Raw genomic sequence first — 21612 nt, 5'->3', positions numbered from 1 at the left:
TTTTCGGGTATATGGTTCGGAAAATCAGTATACGGTTTCGAATAGTATGCCCGGGCATCACCTAGTCCCATTAGTGTCTCATACCTTTAGAAATATTTATTTTTTCCATCCCATACCCAGATACCCGTCCCCGGATGTTTCAAATATTCATGTTTGGCTTACAGTTTTTACACTAGTGTACCCACTAAATAAAACACCATTAATTTGTATTGAGGTGTAGACAAAAGTGTGAGATATTGAAGAATTTAATGATTCATTAAATAATTCAGTTTCAAGTTTCTTTTCCATAATAAAGCCATGAACCAAAACACTTGAACCAAATCACCCTCTCTTTGATTTTATAAACAGCAGCATCTAAAGCCATCATTTATGCAGTTCTCTTTAGCAACTTTGGCAATCCTCTTGCTTTTTGCCCCGTTTAACGGTATTTTTGGACCGCCTTTCGTTTAGATCAATATGTAGTTGTTAATTTATCCGAGGTCAAACAGGTTCTTTTTTCAATTTGAATTTGGATTCTGATGTTGTTTTCCTTAAACTCACAATAACGTTCCTCGGTATGTCGGATTTTGTAGTATGTGTTTTGACGTATATGTTAAAAAAAAATTGCAAATTAGTGATTTTGGTGCCCATCATATCTATGTTTGACCTTCAAAGTCAACTTATAGGCTAAAGGGTTTATATACATTATTGGCTTATGGTCACTGCAAGCTGACTTTTAAAGTCAACATGTCACTTTTCAAAGTCACACTTTTAAAAATAGAAGATTTAAAGAATCTGTATCAACTTTACAGACTAAGTGACTAATTCTTGGCTTTCTTATTTAATTTGTGGGCTGCCACTACTATCCTAGTAGACTTTTTAAAGTCAAACACATAATTACAAATTCAATGGGGTTTACCTACATTTGATGATCAATCAGGTGAGAGTTGCAAGATGGCCTTGGTATGTAAGGATGAACAAGTCTATAAGGCGCCTTCTACGTGTTTGCCAACTCAGTGTGATAATACGTGTGCAAAGTTGCACAAAGACGGATGGGGAAAATGTCACGATCACAATAAGAATGTTTGTGAGTGTTTCTATGTTTGCTATAAAGACCTTGCACTTCCCAACTGTCCCGACGTGAATGAGGTTGGACTTAAAAATTCGACTTTGGTCTCTCGTATGTCAACATCTTCGTAAAAAAATGATATGACTTACCTTGTTAGTCGCTCTTTGAAGTTTGCGTGATAGAGTTTTCTTATTTGTTTGTGATTAAGTTGTGCTCCAATCAACGATTAAAATCTTATTCAACTTTGATCAATATTGTTATGTTATTAACTAAACATTGGACGTTGTATATGATCATTTGGTCCAATTTTTGGCTTGTAGTAGGAAAAGCTAGATACGAATAAATAAACGTTTTGGGTAAACCTTAATGGGGTAAATTATGTTGATTTACTTTTTTTTTTGAATGGCAAAGGTTACATTACTACTACTTGTAAACTAGACCAATAAATACTAAACTACATTCCATGTCAGGATTTGAACCTGGTCTTTTCTCCAATAGGCAAGAGCCTCTACCACCCAGCTATAGTTGGAATGGCATGTTGATTTACTTAAAAACCTTTCAATAACAATTTGATCTCAAACAATAAACGCATGAAACTTAGGGAACAAACTTAAAACACGTTTACAAAAATGATGACTTTTGTGCTGTCACACCCTGACCAGCAGCGAAAGTAAAAAAAGGTGCAACAGACACCTCTGGTATAAACCTCGTTGTTTATAAAGAGACATAAACACACTAATGTACATCATATTACATTATTTTAAAAGTCGGTTACACACGATATATAGAGTAACACGAACAAGTTCCCGTGAACTTCTTTATTTTCTACTACTATTTTTGCCTCTATCTACAATAATATCCGAACAATAAAACTTGACCACCTAGCATGTTCACACCTTATTCTTCCTTAGGTTTAACTAAAAAGCATGTTACAACGGTCAATTACAAATAGTTGGTGAGTTTCACCGGTTTTATTCGTATCAATTTAGTGTGTACGTAAATTGGATTTAACAAATGTGATGTAATTATACTAAGCTCACAAGTGAAACCTCGACAATTCAGCCATATACCCGTGGCCCACATAAACCACGTCAACATTCCCGCCCCATATAGCTATGTCTAGCACCCCATGGCGTGTGTAAAGTATGTGCATGGACATTTGCAATTGTAGTAGAACCCATAGCATCCATGCCAGTTCAATTGAGTTTGTAAGACCAATAGTACTATTCCCATATCCACCAGCCTATAGTTGATCACTTGTGTTTGTGGGGACTTTTCGTGTGTTAGTGCTAACTCAGATAATTCACATCAAATCACGTTTTCATGTGCAAGTGTGTACGGGAATTAAACATGCTTTTCACCCCAAGTAAAACAGTTAGAAAAAGGGGCAGTTAGAAAAAGGGAAAAAGGGGCACTGAAACTCACTAAGGATAAAATTAGTTTCGTCCTATTATCAATATTATACGGTTAATTACCGAAAACAATTATAGGATCGGTAATTATTATATACGAAGCTCGGATGTGGATATAATTAAGCAGACATAACAACTTGTCCTTAGGCAATTGTGTGCCTCGCACAGGGCTTTGAAAGACTACTTGTGACATAATACAATTATTTATATAAAAATAAGATAATAATATGATGGTTAATTCTATGTACCTTCTATGCTACTATCTAAAAGATTTGAGGAGGGGATCTAAATTTACTTCAAATTTTAAGACGCCTAAGACAAATTATACTATGTAGGGTACAACTTATCGGTATATAAAATGCATATCTTTTCCGTTTCACCCATTACTTGCTTTTTAATTCGCCCAATTAAAGAAAACATTAAAAACTTAATGCATTTACAATGACTACTCTAAAAGTTAAAATTTACTGTAAGAACCAGTAATGTTTCTAAAAAGTTATAAAATTGTTAAAATAGTTTGTAAAAAATGTAGATTTATTATTTCACCATTAATAATTTTAGGGAAATTGGTTTGTAATAATCCCACCTAGAGCTTATTGGCCATTAATAATCTCATCTCAGAATATTCCCCCCACCAGTCCCACCTTTCACATATTTTTCCTACAATGGTCCCCCGTTAAAAAAACTTAACGGAGTTAAGCTTTTTTCCAAATTACAAACATATTTTTAGGGCTTTTGATTAGAACGACGATACGCGTCCATTGATGTAAAACTTGTCTCGAAACGGTGCTCCAAACGATGAAAACGGCGCTTCAATTCGGGTGTTTAAATTTCCAATTAATTAAAATCAAGTCACTTGGAGCACCATTTCGAAGTAAATTTTACATCAATGGACTCGTATCATCGTTCTGATCAAAAGCCCTAAAAAATCTGTTTGTAGTTTGAAAAAAAGCTTAACTCCGTTAAGTTTTTTTAACGGGGGACCATTGTAGGAAAAATAGATGAAAGGTGAGACTGGTGTGAGGAATATTCTGAGGTGGGATTATTAATGGTTAATAAGGTCTAGGTAGCATTATTACAGGCTAATTACCCATAATTTTAAAAACGATAACAATACAAAAATGCGTTAGTGGAACAAATAAGCCCGTCATACGTTACTATGCAAACTTTTGTTGGAAATTCTAAATTTTCCATCATTATACCCATGGCCATCTTTGGCCCAAACCTCAAAACTCTCCACCGCAGTAAAACCCCTATCTTCTCTCTACCCCTCTCCGGTGACACATCACCGGCGGCAAAACCCTAGGTTTTCCCATCACAAGCGAGCAAATGCAGACTCAATTCACTTCATAACAGCATAAATTGCCAGCTAATACACACGTCATGAATGGTCCGACTGTAGGTACTACAATCTTACCCTCTCGTTCGCATTCAGATTACTCATTTACACGCAGCTTTATGGTTTACTGATTTGAAGTTTTGTTGGGGGGTGTGAAGATCCGTTGCAGGGGGGTTTTCCGGAAGTGATAGATACGTATTTGGAATATGGTGTCATGAAATGCATTGCCTTTAATCGCCGTGGTACTCTTCTAGCAGGTAATCATCATCATCCATAGTGTTCTAAAAGGTTTCCCTGTGTTATTTAAATGCCCAATTATTATAAATAAATAAATAACGTGTGTTTTCCTCAAATTATTAATCAAGTGTAGCTTAGGGCATATATGTGAAGTGTATATGCTTTTAAAGGAGATGTGCATTTCATATTTTCATAAGATATGCATGATGGAAAATGTATTTAGGGACTTGCTTTTAAATAGCGATAGCCGAAGTGGCGTCTATGAGAATTCATGTACCCTCTGTTCGAGCTCGAAAAAATGTGCCCTTCCGTAATGTTTTATTATTATTATTTTTTTAAAATCAAATGGGTATTGGGCTCACTAAACCTAATGTCAATGGGCTAACTTCTAAACCATAAAAATTGTTTTGTAAATGGGCCTATCTTGGAGTTAGTATAGGGATACTATTTAAAAAAAAATTAACATATATATATCGGATTTTTTTTTAAAAAACACGCGCCCCTCGAAATCACGGGCACTGTGCGGTGGTCCTCCCCGCACACCCTCATCACCGCCTCTGGATAGGCGCACAAAAGCGACGAGGTCTAACCCGAGGCGCGAAGCGCAAAAGTGGTGGGCTTTTTGTACCCAAGACGCAAGGAGATTATACAAATATTTTATATATCCCATAGGTTTTTAGCATCCCTTATCCAAAATATAGCTAAGATTTATATATGATTTTACCTACATGTACAAGCCAAAAAACCTATAGTAAAACACTTCGATACATAAAAACACCCAAAGTACACAAGGCGCGTGCCTCAGATCCTAAGAAAACCAAATTTGCGCTCTTCTTGCGCTTTGTGGAAAAGGCGTGCCGCAGTGCGCCTCGCGCCTCAGGCATGCTTTTTTAAAACCCAGAGTAGGGATAGTAACTCCCAAGTAATTTGGCCCTACAAATGTAAAAGAAATGAGGTTTTTAGGGAAAGATTTGGGTTGCTAGCATATCAGATAAGATAAGGGAAGGGAAAGGAGGTTAAGATGGTTTGGGCATGTCAGGAGGAGGCAGGCGACTGATACCGTTAGAACTGTGGAAACTCTCACTGTTGAGGGGAGAAGGAGTAGAGGGAGGCCTAAACTTACTTGGGACGAGCGAATTAGGAATGATTTATTAGAATTGCATCTCTTTGAGGACATGGTCGAGGATAGGAGTTCATGGAGACGTAGGATTAAGGACAAGGATTTTTAGGTAGATGATTTGGTGTTGTTCTAGGTTTTTGCTTAGTAGCTTAACTTTTTTTTTTAATTTATTTCGATGACCTTTGCATGTGGTGCGTTACTTGTCTATATCATGTGTTTTATATCCTATAGTGGTGTTTTACTTGTCTATTATCATGTGTTTTTTTCTAGTGGCTATGTGTGTTTTACTTTGACTTATATGAATATACGTGACTTCAGAGCTAGGGGTCTCACTGGAAGCAACCTCTTTATCCCTCGGGATAGAGGTAAGGCTTGCGGCTTGCCTACATCTCACCCTCCCCAGACCCCACCAATAGCTTGGCTACGTGAACCCTTTTTCACCCATTACCCAACCCGCATGACCTTATTAATTTTTATTATTATCAATTTGTTTATGGTATTTATTTTCCTTTTCAGCTGGGTGCTCTGATGGCAGGTGTGTTGTATGGGATTTCCAGACCAGAGGAATCGCTAAGGAACTTAAGAACAATGACCGTGTTGCTGCCATAACTAGCGTTTGCTGGTCAAAAACTGGTCATCACATACTTGTATCAGCTTCCGACAATTCTTTGACTCTTTGGAATGTTTCAAAGGGTGAAAAGGTCTTTCAAACATTACTACAACAAACTCACTTACAAGCCCGCCTACATCCTGGCGGCAGCGGTGGTTCCTCGCCACCATCTCTTTGCCTAGTCACTTCATCCTCTTCCGCTCCTTTTATACTCGATTTCCGTACCCACATTACAACCGTGCTTCCGATATCATCACCCGATAACGCCACACACAACGTTTCAGATGGATCTTACAATTATACCACTACCGAAGCTTGCTTTAACAAGTCTGGGGATCTGGTTTATTTAGGAAATTCAATAGGGGAAATTCTGATAATCGATTATAAAAACAACAAGGTTTGTGGTATCGTTCAAATTCCGGGTGGTGCGGCAATAAAGAATATAGTATTCAGCAGGAATGGGCAACACGTTCTTACGAATTCGAGTGATCGTATTATTAGGGTTTATGAGAACCTTTTGCCCTTGAAAGATGCACACAAATTTTTTGTTGGAAATGAATCTGTTGGATTAAAGTGTTTATCACTTCTTCGGGAGTTTCAAGATTCCGTAACAAAAGTGCATTGGAAAGCACCATGTTTTAGCGGTGATGGTGAGTGGGTTGTTGGCGGTTCCGCTAGTAAAGGAGAGCATAAGATATACGTATGGGATCGGGACGGGCTTCTTGTGAAACTACTTGACGGTCCGAAGGAAGCTTTAGTGGATTTGGCGTGGCACCCTGCTAAACCAATTGTTGTTTCGGTGTCGTTTACGGGTTTAGTTTACATTTGGGTAAAAGATTATACGGAAAATTGGAGTGTGTTTGCTCCGGATTTCAGGGAACTTGATGAAAACGAGGAGTACGTGGAACAAGAAGACGAATTTGATTTGATGCCTGAAACTGAGAAGGTAAAGTTCCTAAATCTGAACTAGCGAAACTAGGGGTGTTCATCGAATCCAATAACGAATTTTTGAATTCCTCGAATCAAATTTTTCGAATAATTTTTCTTTTTGCTGGAATTCGAATTCGATTAAAAACTGGCCAATTCAATCCGAATTAAAACGCCAATTCGAATCGAATTTGGATAAATTCGAATAACTTCGTTTTGATTCAAATTCATTTAAAATATGAAAATTCATCATGGGCTATTTGGGCTTGGTGATGGGCTCTTTTCGGACTTAGATTAAATTTATAGATTGGTTTGTACTATAGCCCAAATTAAAGTTATATATGTATATTATATATAAATATAATAAATGAACATGTATAACTTGAATTCGAATTTCGAATCAAATCAAATCAAATTTAAAATTATAATTTCGTATTCGATTTACTGGACTCGAATTCGAATTCGAATTCTTGATAATCGAATCGATTTGAGTTGAATTTCAAATTTTTCGAATCCGAATCGAATTCTGAACACCCCTAAGCGAAATGTAGGAGTTATCAAATGAGGTAAATTGTGTAAAAGAAACACTCTCTACATCATAAGTTCTAACTTCGTTAACTATTTCAGGTTAAAGGATCATGCTTAAATGAAGATGATGAAGTTGATATTATTACAGTTGAGAAGGAATCAACTTTTAGCGACTCGGATATCTCTCAGGAAGAATTACGCTACTTGCCAGCACACCCTTGCCCCGATATTCCTGAGAAGCTTCTAGATAGCAACAATGTTGGATCCCCACTTTCAAATGACTCGAGTGAAACTGATGGTAACATTATATTCTCATGTCGTAGTATACCAGGATTCTTAACGTGTGAAAATGCTAAACAGAGTGATTGCTTTTTTTATAAGTTCACAAGTCGTTAAATCTTGTCTGGATAAAAGCAATGGTGATTTTGCATAAAATTACGTTAGGTTTGTATAGTTCAATTATTATATATAATATTTATGGGTGCTTAGCAATAGTACTAATTTTTCATTTTGTGGTTTTCTTTTTACTTTATAGTTTTCATCTTTTACAAATTTTTCGTTTTGCTTTTCGGTCTAAATTTGCGACTTAACACATTGCAACGTTCGTCTGTGGCTCAACGTTTTTACGCCTATTTTTTTTTCTGTTTCACGGCCCCGTCACAGGTCCTGGGTCCACTTTGTTATTCTTTTCTATGTTTTATGTTTCGGTCTAATTTTGAAGCGTTAACACGCCGCAACGGGCGTGCATGCTTCAACTTTTTACCTCTTTTCTATGTTTTATGTTTCAGTCTAATTTAGACGCGTTAACACGCCGCACCGGACGTGCATGGTTCACAGTTTTTACGTCTACTTTTCATTCGATTTATCTTTATATACATCTAAGTGTAAATTTGTTCGAATAACTTGGCTTTCGTATACAAAGACCTAACTTTTATTTGACTTTCAAATATACCGTCGCGACGTGGTTTTTTATTGTCACGTTTGCCATTTACTTATTTTTATCTACATTTCGAACCGCCGCGGAGCGTGGGTGGTAACCCTCTAGTTAATAGTATTTTGTGTTTATGAATTTGCAATGCAGACGTGGAGAACTATGTGGTTGAATACATAGGCGGGGCCCGCGGTACAGTCATGGAGGATTCTGTGGTTGAATATACAGGTTGGACACGCGGTACCGTTGTGGATAATTCTGTGGTTGAATACACAGGCGGGGCGCGTGATACAGTTGTGGAGACTTCTGTTGTTGAATACACAGGCGGGACGCGCGATGTGGTTGTCGAGAGTTCTGTGGTTGAATACACAGGCGGGACATGCGATGCGGTTGTCGAGGGTTCTGTGGTTGAATACACAGGCGGGGTGCGTGATTCAGTTGTGGAGAATTCTCTGGTTGAATATACAGGCGGGACACACGATGCAGTTGTCGAGACTGCTCTGGTTGAATACACAGGCGGGACACGCGATGCGGTTGTGGAGACTTCTGTTGTTGAATACACAGGCTGGACGCGCGATGCAGTTGCGGAGAGTTCTGCAGTTGAATACACAGGTGGGACACTCTTGAAAAGAAAACGAAAACGATCAAAGAAGTTGTTGGAATTGCAGGATATAAAAGATACACAGAAAACAATATTATCAGGTAAATCTTCAAAATTTAGAAGTAATATTCATCTGTTACTTGAGAAAATAATTTTTAGCTCAAATAAATTGTTCTTATTCTTTTAAATACGGAATAAAAGTATGTCACGATGTCTTAATGACTTGGTAGTTGTCTTTGGATATGGATTTTAAAATCCAATTATTGTAGTTAAACTAGTTTTTAGTTTTTTGAATCGGTTGATTTTATTTTTGTTTAGTATATATATAAATGTGTTTATGTTTACATTTATGCAGATTGTAGTTACAAGGAGAGTTTTTTAACTCCAGACTGTGATTTACCCATGACAGAACAAAAGAAAACTAAATCCAAATCAATGGTTTGGAATCATTTCGAAAAACTCCAGAAATCAGACAAAAAAGTTGCGGTTTGTAACTATTGTGGTGCAAATTTTGTTTCGGAAAATGCTGGAACTACTCATTTATGGTACCATCTTAGAGGAAAACACGCAGAAGTCATTGTTCCAGAAGAATGTAATCACATTGATATTAAATCAACTACGGATGATAACGAGTCGATGACGGAATATGAAGAAGTCGAACCTGCTAGCCGGCGGAAGAAAAGATCCGAGGTTTGGAACTATTACAAAAAGTTCACGAAACGAAACAACAAAAGTGTTGCGGTTTGTAACTTTTGTCAGAGAAGATTTGTTTCTGGACCTGCTGGAACTCATCATTTGTGGAACCATGTTAAGAGAAAACATGCAAAAGAGGCGGAACTCGTTGTTTCTACGAACAAATGAGTTCCGTGTGTTACAATGGTGGGAAATAATGCTACCAAGTATCCAATTTTGATGAAATTAGTGACATATGTGTTGGTGGATCCAGCAACAATAGCATCTTGAAGATCTTTAAGTTGGCTACTTTCAAATGTCTTATTGATCATGAAATTAGTGATTAGAGTAGATGATTTGTTTGGTGTTCTTGGATATTTAATAAGAGCTGTCTTGATGACTAGATATAGTTTGTAGTTGGTATGGAAGTTAATATATATATATTGGTTATTTAATTTATGCTAGTTTTCTTATATTGCGCGTTGCGGCGAAACCGAGCAAATGATAATGTAAAACAAATGTGATTTGAAAATAAAGCATGTTGTTTAGAAAATCAAACCATTAGAACGATTTAGTTTATCGTCGTACCTTTTTGTGATACCGATAAATACTTTATTTTGGGTATAATCTCGTTTTAACAAAACTTATTACAGAATGTCAGAGAAAGAAATCATGCACAACTACGTACTTAAGTTTTTAGAAAAAAAGTTATAAACGTAACTTATTAAAGAAATATCAAATTAATTGATAAATTAATATATGTTCAAAAAAATAAAAAATAAAAACAATTATTAAAAAAAGGTAAAGGAAATATATGTTTAAAAAAAGAAAAATATGTTATTAAAAGTAAATATAATAATAAACTGTTATAATATATTAAATAATAAAATAATAAAAACTATATATTATTATAAAAATAAAGTTACTATTCATCATTACTCGAGATCAATATATATAACAGTTGTTAGAAGTGTAGTTGAGTATTTCATACTTGAAGTCGGTTTTTAAGTTGAGTTTAAGATCAGGTTTTGGGTAATCTCCATCGTCGCATTTTCTATGTTTACACATTTATTAAGATATGCGTACCTAAATGTAACCAACTGATATCACACACGAACACACACTCAAGCTTGAATGAATAAGACCACAAGCCGAAGGAGTGAAAATTCTCTACTCAAACAAAGGAGATACTAAACCTATATTTGATTAGCTCGTTTATCTCATTTTGCAAACTTACAATATACATGCTATATAAAGAGAAGGAAATACAACTAGTACCACTTGACTGCTTATGTATCTAGATAAGATAAGATAAAATAAGATGCAGCCAACTTGTTCAACTAATATTATATTATTTGTTACTAAACATTGCAAATTCTGATATGAAGCATATGAAAACAATCATCAAACTTATGCAGAAGTTAGTTGCTGAAAATCGTTCATCAGATCGTCCGGTTGTTGCTGCTGGTTTTAAACCTCGTCGAGTAGTTCAATCAAAATTCCATTTAGAATTTATTAATGGTTTAAAAGTTGTTGGGCCATAAGTTGCTTGTTGTGGGCCAAAAGTTGTTGCTCTTTCTGAGTGGAGGTCCACAAAATAAGCAGTTAAATAATCAACATCGTAACTAGTTAATAACCGATCGAGGGATAACCAGTTAGTAGTTTTTGTTGACCATAGGTTCGTAATCAGTTAGGATTTTTTTAGAAGGAACCGGGTTTTTTTAACTAATTTAACTATTAACCCCCCCCAAAAAAAAAACGAAAAAATAAAAAAAGACCGGTTAATTAATAGGAAAAAAAACTGGTTATTAACCACACTGATTAAAGTGAACAACCGAAAAAATGAGAAAAAAAACCCAGTTATTAACCAAACCAGTAAGCATAACCGATATTTTTAACTGTCAGTTCAATTAACCAAACAAGTTTCTCAAAATAACCGATTTGTGCACCTCTAGTTCAGAGGTTCCTCCAAAAGTTGGACACTATGCTTGATGAATATGAATTGAGAAGTTTATCCTCTATTTTCATTTTGGTTTATAGATCTTTTCTCTTGGTGGTGGTGTGAACTGTGAAGGGTTCCCTTTCTCTTTGATCTTAATGGACAACTTTTCTTAAGAGGTTAAAGAAACCGATCGAAAACATACATACTTTAAACAAACCGACTGAAACAGATGGAACCAATTATTGTTTAAACTTAATGTTAATTCGAGTTTTGCAACATAAAAAACCAAACTAATTAACTTAAATCTGCCATCTGTTGTTCAACCAGCAAGCTAAACTAACACATAGATACCAGGTTATTAACTTGTTTCCCATGCCAGCCATTGTTATTGACTTGTTGACCATGCCAACCGTTATTCTTGACTCGCCGATCACGAGGCCGAGCGTTATTGACTTTTTGACCACGCCAACCATTATTATTAACTCAAGACCGAGCCTTATAGATATCATGGGGAGATGTAGCAGCAGTTATCGGACAGAACCTGATGGAGAAAGTGCATGGTGAAGGTGGAATCATGTATTTGTCATGAACCGCGGGAGACCAACTGTCATCGCCACCTATGCCCATATGCTTGTGGTCAAGATGCACCTGCGGGTCAACCAATAATCGATAAGAGTACAATACGAATTCACGTTCTATAAAAAGAGTTGGTATTTTTGAACTTTTAGCGTCCAAATGGAAGCAAAAAAGTTACCTCAATGTCATCTCCCTTCACAAGTTCTTCCTTGCGTGTTGCACGATCAAGCTCCGTTGTGCTATAATAACTTGCATTCATTTGCATCGGTGGAGAGTCATTATAAACGGAAGCATAGATGCCTGAGCCTTGATCATTTTGGAATGCAACCCATCTAACATCAGCTCGGCCCGCACATTCTCCCGGAACTATATAAGGAACATGCATCTCATCCACCTTTTTCTCATACGACCCCACGTGCGCAGCCGCTTTTCGATCCGGATAACATTCAAACGGGCCTCTTCCATACCACTTAACATTATTTATCGACTTCTCCAAATGGAATTCGACCCCAACACGTGGCAAAGGTGGAAGATCTGATCTTGGTTTCACATGGCTAACCAAAATAACGTCTCCAGAACCGTAGAATGAGTATTTCATGTCGACTTTGAAAAGAGGGTTTTCGTTTTCACCACCCTTTGAAAAACCGTTAAACACGACGGTTACTTCTAGTAGCTGGTCTGTGATCTTCTTAACATTTGAGCTCTCTTTAACGAAGACAACGTTATCGAGATTCGCGGCTTTCCATTTTGAGAGATAACTGTTGTCTTCTCCTCCTTTGTCATTGTCGGTAGGTGCACGCCAAAAGCATGGTGTTATGCCCTTACGCATCACGGGAACTCCTTCGACCTAGCGTTTATCACCGTCAAACAAAACTTAAAACGGGTTTACGGTGTTTTTCGATATTCATTACCAAAGTGATTAGAACGACATGTAATGCAACGTAAAAGAAGTAATTACCGTCCAGCTTTCAATCGCACCAGACTCATTGTCGAACGTTATCTCTGAGGCGTTATGTCGGATGGTAAGTTTATGGTCTATGATTTCATAATTCAATGCGACTTTTTTAACCTTTGGGGCCTGCAAATCCAAACAGAGAGTGTAAGTTGGCCTCTTAACAACATTTTAAGAGCGAACATATCATTAAAGATTCGTATAAAGTCAAATGTAAAGAGGCTCATTGGAAAAGTTAGAACTACTTACAGGGGAGATGAAGTCTTTTTTTGAAGGTAACTCGATTTGTTGAGTCGACACAACATGACCAGATTGAAGCCATCGTGTGGGCTTAGAAAGAGTTGCGGTAATAGTCAAAAAGGTTTCGGCAGCAGAGGACGAGGCCCATGATGGATACCACGGGCTGGATTCCCATTTGATATCGTAACTGCTTTGTGGATCTAACATCGGTAGATTGAGACTTCCCGACTCAAGCTTACATCCATCACCTTCAATCACCCAACTAAACTCTACCCCTTCGGTTGTTTGAAAGAAATTGGTGTTTGTGATCTATGAACACAAAAATATACCATCAAGGTTAGCAACATGTGCTTCATAAAATGATTAAAATTACAAATAGAACTAAGAACGGTCAAGGTACCTTAAATAAGCCATCGGTGAATGACACTTTAATTGGTTGATAGCAATACTTGACCTCTGAACACAAATAAATAAAGTATCAAGTCACTATAAATAAAAAGTTTAATAAGAAAGTGTTTGTTGGTTGGTCCCACTCAGCCTCACCGATATTAAACCGGACTAAAAATTACCCAACCCTCCCGCCTAAGGCTGCAAACAAATTGAACGTTCAGCGAACAGATGTCTCGTTCGTTCGATTGTGTTCGTGAACGTTTGGTAATGTGTTCGTGAATGTTCGTTCATTTACATTTACTCATGTTCGTTTGTTTATGTTGTTCATTAAGGATTTTTGTACATTTATTTATTTTATCTAAACTTTTTTATATTCTTTAATTCTTATTTAATTTAATTTATTACCCTAACAAACAAAATAGAAAACCCTATTCCACCATGCTTATGCACTGTTCTCTCTCCTTCTCATTATTCACATCGACGAATACTATCGACCTCCGTTCCATGATTTGGGCTTCACGTTCCAGCGTTGCTCCCTTCGCCATCTACCTCTAGCTTCCGCCATCTTCGCCGATTTTATTTGTGTTCGTGAACCGTTCAGGAACACGTTCATTTCCTTAACGAACAAACAAGAACAAAAAATATCGTACGCTAGGTGTTCACGAACCGTTCGTGAACACATTATTTGCTTAACAAATGAACACGAACAATACCTTGTTCGTGTTCGTTCGGTTCGTTTGCTGCCCTATGTCCCGCCAGCCCATTTCACCACCCGTACAAAATACTAAGCAAAAAAATACAGTAATCACCATTTAGTGCAGGATGAGGGGTCCGATCGGGCCATACGAGACCATTCATGCAGAAATTCAAATCATTAGGGGTATCTCCAAAGTCACCGCCATAAGCCCAGAACTTGCTACCGTCACTACTTTCTTTGAGTAGCCCCTGGTCAGCCCAATCCCATATAAATCCTCCTTGGAGACCAAATGTGCTATCAATGGCTTCCCAGTATTCATGAATGTTCCCGTTGCTATTGCCCATGGCATGCGAATACCTTTACAAGATTGGTTAATAATTTGAAGTCGGTATAATGGAAACAAATAATGACATATTTAAAAGACGAAATTGTTGCTTCATTATATAGATCGATTAAAAGGTGAACTTACTCGCACAATATTAGCGGTCTCGTTTCGGTTGGATCTTTTGCTATCTTAACACAGTCCCAGATACGCATGTACATAGGACATACAATGTCTGTTGATGGGGTCCGAGACCCACCACCTTCGTAGTGTATAACTCGGGAAGGATCCTTTCCACGAATCCAACCTGGAAATCATTACATTTTATTCAACAGAAATAAAGCGGGTGTTTAATGCTTTAAAACAAAGCAAATTTTTAATGCATTAAACACTCGAAAGTCACACAAAGCGAGTTTTTAATGCATAAAACCTTCTAAATCATTTTATTCAAAAGAATTAAATCATGTTTGACACGCTAGCTATTGAAAAAGAATTCATAAATATTTCGGGTCAACCAGACCGACGCGTACAAAGATTGGTTATTCTGACTGGAACCCGTTTTGGCATATTACGGGTGTGCCCATTTAGCCACCTCTACGTATAATAAAATTTGAAAAGTAGTCATACCAGCAAGAGCAGCATGATTTGGTCCATAGCTTGCTTCATTTCCGAGAGACCAAGAAATAATGCATGCGTGGTTTTTGTCCCTTTCCACCATGCCAATAACGCGATCCAACATAGCCGAGGCCCAAATCGGTTCTTGAGTTGGATGCTTGACATGGTGAGAAAGATCAAAACCGTGTGTCTCGATATTGGCCTCGTCTATCATGTACATTCCAAACAAATCGCATAACTCGTACCATCTTGGATGTTGAGGATAATGACTGTTTCTAACAGCATTTATATTATGTTCTTTCATTAAAACCAAATCCTACGCCATTAAAAACGGATGTTATGTATCAAATGTATTGCAAGAATATGAATAAACAAGAAGACAAAAAGGGTGTCACCTTAACCATGCAAGATTCAATGTTCGTCTTTCCTATACGTGGATGGTGTTCATGCCTGTTTACCCCTCTGATCATAACTGGATGCCCATTAACAAGTAACTGTTTCGGGGCTTTTGAAATCTTCCGAATGCCCACTTGACATGATTCACAGTCGACGATATTACCCGATGCATCTTTCAGGGTGACTACTAAAGTATAAAGATTTGGCTGCCACAAAATTCAGCCTTGTTATGATGTACAATTTATATATTGATGGCAAATATAGCTAATCTACTTGTAAACCAGTTGATTAGGGGATTTTGTGTTATGCTACAACGTTGACGCGTAAAACATGTAAAAAATAGGGTAAAGTTCTTGTACAAATAATCTTAACATACTAAACATACAAATTGAAGGAAAACTCAAAAAGACAAGGTGGCATTTTTGTAATTATCAATAACTATCAAAGTTACTCTACAAATATACCTAAAAAAACCTAACCACTCCCCCCACCCCCAAAAAAAACCTAAACCCCCCACCCCCCAAAAACCTAAAAAAACCTAACCCCCCCCCCCCCCCCCCCCCAAGCTAAAATGCTAAAAACTAAACCCCCCAAAAAACCTAAACAAATCTAAAAAAATAAAGAAAAACACACAAATTATTTTATTTTATTTTTTTAACATTTTTTATTAAAAAATCTGTTGGAATATTAAACTTAATTTCGTTAGTTTATTATGTATTAAGTATCATTAGGATAATTAAACTTATGTCTATATGTATAGGTGGCAATAATTATCGGAGGGTTACATCGGTACAGTGACACCGTTTCATAACCACCGCATAACCGTATTATGTCTAATGTATATATACACATTGCCGGGAAACTTCTCTCGGCACCAAGATATTTTACATTATAATATCCATATATGTATGTTTATATGTTCTCTGTACGTACACAAACACACACATGAATACGTGTACGATGATGATGCTTACGATGATAGAAGTGTCACCGGTTTCCGCTGTCCGGATTTCTAACAAAATCGCTACTTTTAGTAGCAGCCAAAAAAAAATTTTTTTTTTTTTTTTTGCTAACGAAATGTAGCGATTTTTTAATAAAAAATGTAAAAAAAAAAAAATTTGTGTTTTTTTAGGTATTTTTGGTTGTAACTTTGATAGTTGGTGGTAATTACAAAAATGCCACCTTGTCTTTTTGGGTTTTCCTTCAATTTGTATGTTTAGTATGTTAAGATTATTTGTATTTGATCTTTTGCCGTAAAAAATAATCTTTTTGTCGCAAACCCATTTTGACCCGTCACTCAACCCATCGATTTTGCCATATTTAAGTTGAAGAAAAAAAGTAATAGGTTGATTGAATAACTCACTTGCTCTGCAGACCAAAGCTTGGGATTTTTCAGTTTTCCAGTTAGTCGATATCCGTGAAACCCTAAAGGCATTCTAGGAGGGGGATGAAGCTCTAAACGTGCCACATCAGTCGATAGAAGATCAGTACACTCGTTACCGCTAATATCGAACAGTGTGACTTCAATTTTGACATCTTTATTGACATTGACCTCCGTTGACTTGTCAAGTATTACTTCAACCTAAAGCATAAAAGATAAGAATTCGACCATTATATAGTTCTTTAACTTTCAACAGACTAAACTCAAATCACTTAAATGTAAGAAATTAGAACCGTAGGTTTTACCTCGAGGTCTGCATAGGAATAATCTTCCACTAGATTCGAAGTGAAGAAATAGTCTGCTATGCATACCTGAACACATGCATAAAGTATTAAGAAGTTTCCGCTTTTAAACGACGACTGGCTTAGTTTTAGTTCATATAAGAAAATCGGAAACCTTTGGTTTGGATAACAGAAGCACGTCTCGATGAATACCAGACAACCACCAATGATCTTGATCTTCAAGATAAGAACCATCACTCCATCGATATACTTGCACAGCTATAACATTCTTCTTGTCAGATCCACACTCATGACAGAAATCGGTGATTTCAAATTCAGCCGGCAGTCTACTGTCTTGACTGATTAAACACCAAAACCAATATAGCTTGTGACGATGAACGTGTTGTGTTGCAATATGAATCTTTTTTAAGGGTAGACACTAGCAGACTAGATGTCGCAAGATGAGTGGGTCGGGTAATAGGTTGAAATGGGGTTCGTATTTAAGTATGGCCCGTAAGCATTGGCCAGGTGAGGTTAGGTTGAGCCACTTAACACTTTTGTAGTCCATTTGCAGTAGAACTTATTAAAAATGAAAGATCGAATATTTATTACGGCAATAATATAAAATGATTTAGGAGGTTGTACTCATCAAAAATAGACTTTTGACGTTTTTCAACCCGTTTGGCCTACTTGGGTTGAAATTGTCACCTTTGAAGCACGATAACTCATTAAAGCTTACTTAAAAAGCATGCATGATAAAACCAAACCTGTATCCAACAAGAGACCCGTTGATCCACACGTGGAAAGCAGAATCAACAGCTTCAAAGTGTAGTAATACCCGTCGACCTAATAAATACCAATGAAGAGTTTTATGACGTGTTTGACTACTATCAAATGTACACAGATATTTTTTAATATTAATAAAACATTCAAAATGCCATTCAATTACGACAATATAGCGGAATCTTGTGAAAAGAAATCAACCATCAAGCGTTCAAGACATTGTAATTTTAACAGCAGGAAAACACGTAACTCAAGAAAGTTCAATATTCTAAATGCAAGCTATTGAAACTTTCATGGTGGAATATAATATTACTTTTATTACATAAAATACTTAGCAAAAGAGATCTGGTGATGAATATTAAATCAGGAACTTACCTTCCCAATCTTTTGGAAGTTGAAAATATGTCCTGTAGCAGCCAGTGGGATTATCATCGGGAACACGGGGTGGGTCAAGTGGAAACGGATATATTATATTTGTATATATGGGTCGATCAAACCCATGCATCTGCCAATTTGATGGTACTGTCCAAAAAAAAAAGTAAAAAAAACAAGGGACAGTTAGAATTGAAGTTGTAGTGGAGTAATCATAAGAAACGGAAAGGAAAAAAAGACGCTGTACGTATCTAAAATCACATATTAATACTAATATAGGTCCAGAAGAAAGTCAGCTTTTGACTTCACATAGTCAAACATATTTTTTTTCCCAAAAACTCAAAATTAACATTGATATTTTAAGTACTCTTATCTTGAGAGTACTACCAGTTTGATACTTATCAACTAATTTGCTTAACGGAATCAAATTTATTTTCATACAACTGAATTTTTCGACAATTATTTTTATTTAAAAGAAAACCAATTGATGTTAAAAAATTCCAATGTGGATTTTTTAATAATGACATAGTAAATTAGCATTTACCTGGTATTGTTTCCCATGTAGAGTCTTGAAACGCTGTATCTTGGAAATTTGAAGGAGCAGCGGTAGGACTTTGTGCAAGGAAGAATTTCCAGTAACCGGATAACGATTTAACAAAAGGCATATCTTTAACCCAATGTTTGGCACATTCAATTGATCCGGAAACAGCATCATCGTCCCAAACTGCTGATTTTGCAGCAAGAACGTCCACTTTGTTTCGTTCATACCAGTACTTTAGAGAACCTGCAAATGAAACAGGCTTAAAACATGTCGAACAAGTGCTACTAGAGAAAAACATAAACACATTCGGCTACAAGATTTTCCAAGCTGTAAAGGTCCAAATTATAAACAAGATTATGTGTAAAATAATATATAAAAAAAACATATAATATTGGAGCACACTGTAACAACTATCAAGCCGGGGGTCTCACTGGAAGCAGTCTCTCTATTCCTACGGGGTAGAGGTAAGGCTGTCTACATCTTACCCTCCTCAGACCCTACCTTTGCTTTGCTATTGGTGGGATTTACTGAGTATGATAATGATGATGACTGTAACAACTTGTCTGCATATGTTTTGTGGACCCCGCTTCGGAGAGGAGCAAATTGTTAAAAACTGAAATTGCTAGCCACTTAAAGCAAGCATACAAAAAGTTTGAGGTAGCATTACATAGATGGGGACATGTTGACTCCAGAACCAATTTTAAGTAGTAAACCGCATGAACCCCATAATGCACTTGTACGTAGCGCTTGGCATATAAAATTGGGTGTTAGAAAGAGAGTGGGGTAGGCGGTTACATAACCGACCAATGCATCACATTTACAAAAGATACAACTGCTTATGCGGTTCTCGTAGTTCTCTTTTGAACAATACCTCAAACACCAAGTATCCTCATTTGTAATCAACTTTGGTTTCGAATGAATAGCCAATCATGCTAATGAACATAAGATATAACACAATTTGTTAGTATGCACATGTGAAACTTGATTTAAAGTTGGAACCCTTTATATTATCGTTAACAAGTCTCAACAGTTTTAAGCAGGCCCAAATGGGTAGTTTTATGATATAACCTATATGCAATATGTCACTTCTACCAAATACTAGTAAATTCATACCGTATTCACATTTTTAAAGTCATTAGCCAATCCAAAGTGGCAAAAAAAATAAAAATAAATAAATAAAAGGTAGTGTTTAAATATTTTGAGGACAACCAAGTTCTTTGAATTTAGAAGACAAAGGAATTAAAGTCACCTTCGTATTGGTTTATTAACGATCAACTTAATCAAAGACTGCGGCAGCTCAAATAAAAATTAAAAATATATTGAAGCTTGGGCCCCCCATTTTTTTAGAATTTGACTATGCTTGATTCACATTTGATTCTTCTTCCCGATCACAACTTCCTCGGCTCTCAATCTCTCGAATTCTCTGTTAAGATTGTGTGATTTTGTGCTTTTAGAAATCATATACAAAGAATATGTGTTAGGATCCTAACCAATTTTTCTTTAAAAAAAAACGAAAAAGACCCCAATTTTAGAATCCACTTTAGGCCCTAATTCCCTAAAAGAGGTTGAGCCGGCCTTGAATTCGAAAAAGGTATATATCAAGGTCAATCATCTAAAGATCCCGGCTTAGAGCTACTTAAGCAGCCACCTACGGACCAAGTACAACGCAATGTGTTTGATCATTGATGGCCACCTTAATCGGCTGCTAAACATTAAACGAAGAGTTTAAAAAAGTTAAATGAGAACTAATCACATTATCCAGTACCAAAAGAATAAACCAAATCATTCAAGAAACAAACTGAAACAATCTTCTGACCTTTAACTAACCAAACAAACCTAACCATCATTCATTAATTAGATCTAATGTCAAAATCAAATGTCATAACTCATAACAAATCACACCCCACCACCTTAAAGTATCCAAAAAGTTTTAAACCCAAGATCAAAGTCAACGTCTTCTTTATCATATATATAAAACAAAAACCCTACCTTCAACAGAATCATGACAATGGAGTGAAACATGAGAATCCCTCTTCCTCCATTTGATAAACGATGGATCTTCCCACACCTTATAATCCCCATTACTTGAATTCACAATCAACTTGTTACTCACAACCATAGTTGCAGAAGCAGCCATTAATCTTGATATATATTACCCAGAAATCTGATTAAAAATCAGGAAAAAAGGGTTAGAATTATAGGAAAACAATAGTTTTATGATCATTATAAGATTAGGCGATTGAAGATTGAGAAAAATATATAAAAAGAACAGAAAAGATGAGGATGAAGGTGAATAATACCAGTTTGGTATAGTGCGGAAGTGGGTAGTGAGAGAAGTACAAGTGGTGTAAACCCCAAATTAATGTTATGATTATGGAAAAGATCCAGTAGAAGTAGGTGTTGGATTCTGCACGGAGAAACCCTTTAAGGTTCTTGTTTGCCACGTCATTTCTATTTATCCTTTATGAGTGGTGTTGTATTCTTTTTTTTAATTAATTTTTTTTATCCTTTATGAGTGGTCTTATATTGTTATGTTAAGGGTGTTACTTTCTACACCCCACTAATTACTTTTTTCACCTCCCTCCTCTCACATACTTACAGGTGGGGCTCGCGTGAGACCGACAGTTTTCCTCTCACAAGGGGGGGTATAATCAGGAGGGAGGGGGGTGTTTAGAATCAGCCTTATGTTAATTAGTTTT

General features: G+C 36.4%; 2 protein-coding genes across 3 annotated transcripts; one reads left to right on the top strand and one right to left on the bottom strand.

Annotated features, from left to right (window-relative positions):
- Positions 1-3632: 3632 nt before the first annotated feature.
- Positions 3633-9884, top strand: LOC110903722 (protein RBL). 2 transcript variants are annotated; one of them, XR_004879358.1, is made up of 7 exons: positions 3633-3862; positions 3958-4056; positions 5673-6712; positions 7321-7519; positions 8303-8854; positions 9109-9689; positions 9728-9882. XR_004879358.1 is itself a non-coding variant. In XM_022149502.2 (6 exons), exons 1-6 carry the CDS (start codon positions 3844-3846, stop codon positions 9612-9614), a joined length of 2415 nt encoding a protein of 804 aa, XP_022005194.1. In that variant the 5' UTR covers positions 3633-3843; the 3' UTR covers positions 9615-9884. The 2 variants fall into 2 exon arrangements, 1 of the variants encoding a protein (XP_022005194.1); XM_022149502.2 differs by having other exon boundaries at positions 9109-9884.
- Positions 9885-11551: 1667 nt separating this feature from the next.
- Positions 11552-21370, bottom strand: LOC110903724 (beta-galactosidase). The gene is made up of 17 exons (XM_022149504.2): positions 21214-21370; positions 20903-21077; positions 18917-19156; positions 18376-18522; positions 17985-18063; positions 17393-17576; positions 17242-17307; positions 16919-17137; positions 15555-15761; positions 15172-15475; positions 14692-14851; positions 14335-14579; positions 13536-13591; positions 13145-13444; positions 12902-13021; positions 12122-12790; positions 11552-12015 (listed from the first exon to the last, which is right to left on the bottom strand). The coding sequence occupies exons 2-17, from the start codon at positions 21048-21050 to the stop codon at positions 11851-11853; spliced, it is 3309 nt and encodes a 1102-aa protein (XP_022005196.1). The 5' UTR covers positions 21051-21077; positions 21214-21370; the 3' UTR covers positions 11552-11850.
- Positions 21371-21612: the final 242 nt, after the last annotated feature.

This window comes from Helianthus annuus, chromosome 14 (genome assembly GCF_002127325.2).
Source record: "Helianthus annuus cultivar XRQ/B chromosome 14, HanXRQr2.0-SUNRISE, whole genome shotgun sequence".
NCBI lineage: Eukaryota > Viridiplantae > Streptophyta > Magnoliopsida > Asterales > Asteraceae > Helianthus > Helianthus annuus.
Note: the sequence above shows the minus strand (reverse complement) of the source record. Positions and strands in the feature narration are given on the sequence as shown.

Bases quoted from the DNA above. Each gene is read 5' to 3' on its own strand.
- LOC110903722 (XM_022149502.2), top strand. The intron at 4,057-5,672 runs GTAATCATCATC...TTTCCTTTTCAG, and splicing joins CCGTGGTACTCTTCTAGCAG to CTGGGTGCTCTGATGGCAGG. The intron at 7,520-8,302 runs GTAACATTATAT...TTTGCAATGCAG, and splicing joins TGACTCGAGTGAAACTGATG to ACGTGGAGAACTATGTGGTT.
- LOC110903724 (XM_022149504.2), bottom strand. From the start codon at position 21,050: ATGGCTGCTTCTGCAACTATGGTTGTGAGTAACAAGTTGATTGTGAAT. The intron at 17,577-17,984 runs GTTTGGTTTTAT...GTGTTTAATCAG, and splicing joins GGGTCTCTTGTTGGATACAG to TCAAGACAGTAGACTGCCGG. The intron at 17,308-17,392 runs GTTTCCGATTTT...GCATGTGTTCAG, and splicing joins TTCTGTTATCCAAACCAAAG to GTATGCATAGCAGACTATTT.